Raw genomic sequence first — 8,468 nt, 5'->3', positions numbered from 1 at the left:
TTTTGTATGGGACAGTAGACGTCGAAGATTGAATACATTGCCGTCCAAACGAAACCTGATGTTGATGTCTTCGTGCAATCGCTGCCTCATTTGACCCATCATTACTCCAAAGAATGCAACCAGGTGCTCTCTTCTATGTCAGCTAAAGCAAGTTGGCGCCTAAGCTTGTGTTTGAGCGTTTCTGTGGGGCCCCTCTGTTACGTCTACCACCTGTTAGCTCACCAAAAAAAGACTGCTTTTGGCATACGTTCGTTACGTTTGGAATACGTGCACAGCCCAGTGTAACTGTCGGACCATAAGAAGTCGGCGTTCGCAAGGACATCGTTAATTTAGTGCGGTCTTGCCACCGCATGTCCATGGTGGAATTTTCTGTATAGTGTCCATGTCTCAGATCCATAAAGAAGACTTGAGAGAACCACCGCATGGTAAACATTGATTTTTGTAGGCAGGCGGCGGAGCGATTTATTTCTCAAAACTCTCGCCTGAAGGCGTCCAAAAGCGCTACTCGCCAGACGGTTATCAATTGCCCTTACTAACTAGATATGTGAAGTAGACTAGCACGACCAGGGACTGTCCGTATACGGTGATCTTGTGTGGCTGAGTAAGTTTATTGGGCGACTTCTGGAACATGACTTTTTTTTCCCCGAGCTTTAAATATAAACAGAAAGAGGCAGCAGCGTATGCAAATTCATTGACCGCGTTCTGGAGATCATGTTCATTGTGGGTTCGCAGGGCGCAATCATCGGCATAGAGAAGCTCCGTAAAGTCCATCTCCTTTGTTTTTGTATGGAATAGTAGACGTCGTAGATTGAATACATTGCTTGAATACCAGAAGCGTAGCTACATGATATAAAAATTATATAGTAATTCAGCTAAATTTGTTCACAAACTATGATTTCTGAATAAAAGTAGGACCGGCCCTAAATCAAAGGGTTTAGGTGCAGTAGATGTATTTGCCTACCCCCTCCCAATCGGCTAACAGGAGAACGTCATAATATAAAGATCGGTTATAAAATATCAGTAACAAGTTTTAATTTTATATATATATATATATATATATATATATATATATATATATATATATATATATATATATATATATATATATATATATATATATATATATATATATATATATTAGATTGATTCTGTTAGCATGATGTGATTTGTACAAATAAATGGGACAGCCCCCCAAACTTGAAAGTTTATGGTGGTTGGGGGGGGGGGGCTGGGATTGATGCTATCACCACCTTCCCATCCTACCAAATCAGCCAACATACTAGAGCGGAGGGTCGAAATAATCTAAAAATAGTTTGAAAAATAAATAAGTTATATATATATTATTTACATAACTAATAATTTCGTATACAATTAGTGTAGGCTGAGTGAGAGGGGGCGGTCGCCCTTACCCCCTCCTCTCCAGGATACGCCACTGGCTCAAGGTCACTTACAAAGGCCGCGGGATACATAATTAAGACTAAAATAAATATATATAAATAGTGGCGAAATTTGTCATAATATAGTATACTAAATTATATAAGGAATTATCAGTCTCCATTGTTACAAGTAAATACATTGATCGATTCTACAAGTAATATCGAGAATTCCCGTTGTTACATTGTGGGTACTCACACACGCTAATTACTCCAGGTAAGAGGTGAAGGCTCCAAATCGTTTTAAATGTATACATTTTATGATTAAGTTTTTTTAAAACGTTAAAATAAAAAATAAATAATAATTGAATATTATATAACATCATACAAGTGAAAGCTATAGCTATAGATATGTTTTGCTTTTTATTGTGTATAACTCCTTAGCTACCGTAAATTAATTAACATTTTATATTAGCATCCGCATTTTTTGTTTTGTTTTTTGTAGCAGGTAAGTAATTGTAACATCTTTTTTTATTATTCATTTAATACAATTTATGATTTTTTTTATCAAAACAAATTTAATAATTATTGTTTTGAGAGAATCAAACAAATAAATATAGAAAAAAAAGATGCATTAGCCAACAAGTGTGCTTATAGTGTTAAAATTACCCTTTCAAAATGTATTCAACAATTTTAGGTATTTTTTATGGCTACTTCACTTGCATCCATTTTTTTTTAATTTTTGTTTGACATCATTACATAGTCTAAGTAACAATATAAATTTCCTAATGCACAATATGATGTAAATCGTTAATATAAAAGCGCACATTAAAAACATATTAAAATATAAAAATCATTACGTCATATAAAATGTTAATATCATGTGACCGAGCCTCGCTAGGATGAATAATTTGTTAAAGATGGATATATACTCGAAGTCATTTTGGGAATATTGTTGTAATAACGAAAATGAACGATCGGGTAAAGACTATCAATCTGAAGAGTTTCTTTTTCGTTCTGTCAGTTCTCAATGTAATTGTACATGGCGATTAGAATAGAAAGTCTCCCCACAACAGTAGGCCTATAGAAAACCACAGCTCACGTCTTAACGTTTTACATTGCTTCTTTCGCGTAAAACTATTGGGCTATTACAGGCTTGGAAGAAAGTCTTTGCAGTGTAACTTCTAAAATGGTTACTTTTTAATTAAACCATTATAATTTATATTAGGGTACCCGTGGTCTCCTTGTTTTTAAGGAACTCCTGGAAATCTCCTGAAACTCATAAAAATGTCCTTAAAAAGATAAAACTGTCATTTTCGGGTGTCAATCAATATGGTAAACGCCAGTCTTACGCGTGATACAAAAAAAAACGCTATCGTCAGCTTTCATTTAATAAAAATGTAATGCATATACGAATTTATTTTCTAATACAAAATCTTTATTTTCACTTATTATCCTTATCCCTACCCTTACTGGATCGCATAGGGCCCCTCAAATGTTAGGGTCGGCCCTGGTTGTGCAAGTAAGGCATAGATAATCTGTGTTATGACTATTTCATATGTTTTGGTATGGAACAGTAGACTTCAAAGCTTAAACACATTGCAATAATTCACCAGCAAAATAATAACCTACGGGTGTACGCAATTTAAATGTAAGCAATTTAAAAAGCATTTAAAACACAATAACTAATCATACATAAATATATTTAATTTCATTATTTTTCTTCCATAGTTTCATAATGGATTAATGCATGGGCGTAGCCAGGATTTTTTTTCGGGGGGGGGGGTTGGGGGGGTGGATTTTTTTTAAATATGTATTTATGTTTGTGTGTGTACATAATCTTTATTGCATTCTGACCATTCATTCTTTCGGAAGACGTTTATTGTGCCATAGAATAGGTTCTTCCATGAGTTAGTGAGAAAATTGTAGATTCCCCGCCATTACTAACAAGGGGGTCTGGGGGAGCGCTAGGAGCTCCCCCAGCGCGGGGCGAAGCCCCTCCGCTAAGCACTATTTCTGATATTGAAAGCCAACAAAATGCATATTCTGAGGTATCTACAGTGCATTTTCCTGCTATTAAAAAGTTTTATTTCAAAAACCTAATGTGCTATTCTTACTGACTTAGACCCTCCCTGGCGGGGAGTTTAAACTTAAAACCCCTTTGGCTACGCTTATAGATTTTAGAGTGAGTAATTTGCTTTTATTTATATTGAAGAGCTACTTTTTAGCTTCAAACTCCACTTGAGGGAGTTTAAATTCAGAACCCCTTTGACTACACTCATACCATTTTGAGTGTATAATTTGCTTTGTTATTAAAGAGCTATTTTTTTTTACCTTCAAACACCGTTGAAGTGGCGTTTAAACTCAAAACTAAGTCAAAACCCATTTAGCTACGCTCATAACATTTTGAGTGCCAAATTAGCTTTTTTTTATATTGAAGGGGGGGTTTATCGTAAATTTTGGAGGGGGGTTTAAAATAAAAATCTCCCTTAACTGTGCTCTTGGAATTAGGGGATTTTCGTTTGCATTTTTTTGTTGTTTTGTTTTATAAAAGAGGGGGAGTTAACTGCTAAAATCACAAGTAGGGGGTTTAAAACTCAAAACCCCTGGTAAGGGGTTTTAGACTCAAAACTCATGGAAGGTTTTTTTTAACTCGGACCCCCCTGGTAGGGGTTTTAAACTCAAAACCCCATTGGTTGTGCTGGGGCAAGTGATGGTTTAGTATTAAAATCTCACCTAAAATAAACAAAATCAAAGCAAAAAAGAAGTCACTAAATTCCGATCCCCCCCCCCCCCCCAGAGGGCGGGATTTCATTTCGGGGAGGGGGTTTGAACCCCACCCTCCCCGGCTACGCCCATGGATCAATGTACAATAAGATGGTGCGCAAATGTTACGCCAATTGAATCATTTAAACTTTCTTGTTTTCGAAGAAATGTCTTAGTGTACTGCTGTGAGCCTAGTGACGTAAGCAGTATCAAATTTTTTTTTCCCATTGACGTCATATAGAAAATTTTATTCATAAAACATTCTAGCGAAAATTAATTTTTCGATAATGAGCCATTTTCAAACCGATATAACGGTCGACCTCGAGTTTTCCCGATATAGCCAATGAATTGAGATTTTTTTTTCACTATTATGCACATACCGTGAAATTTTTAAGAAAATCGTTAGAGCCGTTTTCGAAATAATATATATATATATATATATATATATATATATATATATACAAATAGAAATATAAGATAAATTTAGCATTTTAGTTCTTCTTTAATTACACTATTGTTCTTTTTTTCTTTTACAAACTTTAAGTTTTTAAAAAAACAACAACTTATAAACACGATGGCAAAAAACTGCTACACCGATGATATTGAAGATAAAAAGGATGATTTAGCCGAATCATTTTCTAAGCTGGATATAGCAAAAAATGTCAACAAGAAAGTAAGTAACAATTTTTTTTTTCAATATGTATTTTTAGCGGCCTCCAAAAGAGAAAAAGACGGTATTTGTTTAGTGTGGTCTGTTTGTCCGTCTGTCCTTCTGTCCGTTCGTCACATTTAAATCTAAGAAACTGGGGAGAAAATGAAAAACGGACATAATGATATTTAAGATCATTAAAAAATCTAATGAAAACTCTATTTTTTTTTAAAGTTAACCATTTAATGTTAAAAGAATCTATGCAAGCGTATGTTTATAAAATAAAGGCTTTAAAATAAAAAACTTCAGGAGAAATATGTTTTGTTTTTTTAAGGTCACATACTTAATCATTAATAACTCAAGCTTTATTCATAGATTTGCACATTGGTACACAAAATGTGAATCTAAGGTTACAATGGAAAAGGTATCACTGGCTTACTATTAAATACATTTTCGATTTAATTATTAACTAATGAAATGAAATACTGATTGAAATGTTCTTTTTTAAAACAATTTCGATATGAACTTGGCTTTAGTTGTAAATAAAAAAAAACAATTTAACTACTTTTATAGCGCGCAGTTTTGACATATTGTCATTATACACTGACAGACTAAATAGAGCTCAGATATAGTTCTGAAGCCGCCCTGCAGCCGTTTGCTCTCTTCTAGTTCCCTTTTAAAGGAAGTGGGCCAAAAAAATACTTATTTATTTTAAAGACGTTTCGTAGGGCACCTCTGTTAATCCGAACATCTTTCAGTTAACCACAGAAGACTGCTTTTGACATACGTCCGAGATACGTGGCATGCCCAGCGTAACTGTCGGAGTATAATAAGAACATCGCTGTTTTCAGTGTGATATTGCAACCTATACGTCCATGATGAAGAACACACATCTTTGATGAAATCGATCAAGAAATCTTTGTTGCTTTCTGTATAACACCCACGTGTCAGATATTGAAGGGTTGAAAGAACCAATGCTTTCCCACCAAACACTTGCCTGAAGGCATTAAAAAGCACTACTGGCCTTGACAAAGGGATAATCAACTTTCCATGAAATTAATTCTTCATATGATAATATGCTTCGAAGATATGATAAGTCTTCTACCACATTAAGCGAGTGTCGTAAGATAATTTTTGGAAGTAAGTAGATTTTATACAATGACTTCTGGAACATCAAGTCTGTAGTTTTGAAGGCTTATAGATAACCAACATAGGAACAGCCTATGCACATTCGTTGATCGCGAGCTGGAAATCATGTTAAGTGTCAGCAATTAAGGCGTAGAGTAGTTTGTAAGCTTAAGAAGTGAAAAAAACGAAAAAAAAAACAAACATATTTTATTGTTTAAATTGTCTTACACACAGAACATAATATATATATATATATATATATATATATATATATATATATGAAGATCCCGAAATTAAATCTCCCAGTCTCCACCAGGATTCGAACACGAGACCACCGGTTCGGAAGCAAACAATGTTATGGTAAATGTATGTACGTATGTAGCTTCTGAAGCACAGCCCTCTTCATTTGTATAAGGACTTAATATTCTCAAAAATTAATACCATTTCTATATGTTTATTAAATTATTACTAACTAGTCGACCTGTGGCGTAGCATACGCCGCTATTTTGCATGGCCGGCATTAGGCCACTGCAACTTATGCGACCGCTGTGGGCCCCGCACTTTCATAGGTTAATTCAAGGTGTATAAATTATTAAATTTAAGCTTTTTGTAACTTAAAACAGATTTCCACGCCCTCCTGGAAATCTCCCAAAATTGCAAAATATACGAATATGTCCTTTTAATATACGGAAATATATAGACAAAAATGATCATTTTTGGGTGTCATTCAATATGGAAAACGCCAGTCTTACGCGCTATAAATCAAAACGGCATTATGCATTAGCTGTAATTGTGTAATTTGGTGAAACAAGCTTATCGCGCCTCAAACTAATGAAGAATTTCGAGGTCAACAATTCTTAAATATAGATTGAAATATTCGGTAATTCTTGCTATTGAGCGTGATCTATGTAGTAAACAGAATTATTATAATATACTGTATAAGTTCGCAATACGCAATTCTCGTAAAGTAATTCTCCATGTAGTAAAGAATGAATGAAATGCATAGACGAATTTATTTTCTAATACAAACTCTGAAATTTCACGTATTATCCGTTTCTCTACCCAAATTTGGTCCCCGCGAAATCCGTTTCGCATAGGGCTACACAATGAAGTCTGGCCATGCTATTTAGTTACTGGTGAACATAGTATATTATTTGTTCTTTTTCCATGACTTCTTGGTCACAATGGTTATGTACCGCGCTGCTATTTAGTGTTTAATTGTTCTCCCCCTCCCCACACACACTTTTTTTCATGAGCCTCTGTCGCCTCGATAGTTGCTACAGAGTAGATTACTTCGCACCCTCTTTTTTACGTGAGGTAGAATTTAAATAAAAAAGAGTGATCTTTCTTATTTAGAACGGTCCGGCCTTGCTATTTTGTGAATACTTGTTCGCGGTGGTAGAATGGCTAAGCGCTTGGCTTCCGAACCTGAGGTCCTGGGTTCGAATCCCGGTGAAGACTAGGATTTTGAATTTTTGGGGTGCCCCTGAGTCCACCCAGCTCTTATGGGTACCTGACATTAGTGGTGGAAATGTTAAAGCGGTTGGTTGTGCATAGCATTCTCGTTAAAGGTAGGCCACATAAACAGATGACATTTACATCATCTGCCCTAAAGACCACAAGGTCTGAAAGGCGAACTTTACTCTTACTTAGTCTTTAAATAACAAAATTTTAAAATTCCAAAATTTTCTATTTTTCATGTTCACAGGATGAGACTCTCAAGCTTGTAGGAAAAACTGATTTTTGGAGCAACAAAGCTTCACGTTTCTTTGATGCTGAAAAGGTTGTGTATGAAATTCGCTGTTTATGTGGATGGATCTACTACGGTGAGACGAGCAACAGCTTGAGGGAGGTTCTTGGTGACATGTTATCCAAAACAAAGAGCAACTCTTCAAAGAAAAGACTTCTTGTAGAACATTTTGGCACTGGTAAATGTAATTTTAATGATGCTTCTATTACGATCAAGGATTATGAAGAATGTACTGACACGAGAAGGCAGAAAAAAAGAAAATACAAAATCGATTGCCGTAAACCGCTTAACATACAAACTCCTAGAAAAAGAGACATCATGCCACATAATTTGAAACAAGAGAAACTAGAGAAATAACTCTACTTTTGTGTAGTACAAAGTATTAAAAAAAGATTTTAAATTCCTTTTGATTTACCTTCTTATTGAAATCAAAGGGTATTGCACAAAAACGGAACCTTTATAGGATTCTGAGTGGAAAGGCTAATAAACTAAAAAAATAACTATAGAATTAATGTTTTTGTCAAAATTAACGACGGAAATTGAAGACATTTTAAATTTTGGAAATTCATTGTTGTCTATTTCCAATACTTTATGTTACTGGAATTTTGTGTTGACTTTGCATTTCTTATACAATGCTTTATGTTACTGTAGTATGCTAATTGGATCCACATTGAAGTTTCAGAAGAAAGTAATAAGAGTACATTGAAGTTGGTGCTGGGCACATACCTACATATTATATTTCTATGTATGAGATATTCAATAGTCGCTTCGCCACTGAAGAGGCTAAAACAGTGTAGTAAAT

The 8,468-nt window shown here is 34.8% G+C and overlaps 1 protein-coding gene across 1 annotated transcript; it reads left to right on the top strand.

Annotated features, from left to right (window-relative positions):
* The first annotated feature begins 4,690 nt into the window (after positions 1–4,690).
* On the top strand, positions 4,691–8,180 carry LOC106052598 (uncharacterized). Its single transcript, XM_056011218.1, has 2 exons — positions 4,691–4,812; positions 7,625–8,180. Exons 1-2 carry the CDS (start codon positions 4,714–4,716, stop codon positions 8,021–8,023), a joined length of 498 nt encoding a protein of 165 aa, XP_055867193.1. The 5' UTR covers positions 4,691–4,713; the 3' UTR covers positions 8,024–8,180.
* Positions 8,181–8,468: the final 288 nt, after the last annotated feature.

This window comes from Biomphalaria glabrata, chromosome 14 (genome assembly GCF_947242115.1).
Source record: "Biomphalaria glabrata chromosome 14, xgBioGlab47.1, whole genome shotgun sequence".
In the NCBI taxonomy this organism is placed as follows: Eukaryota; Metazoa; Mollusca; class Gastropoda; family Planorbidae; genus Biomphalaria; species Biomphalaria glabrata.
This window is presented reverse-complemented; position numbering and strand designations above follow the sequence as displayed.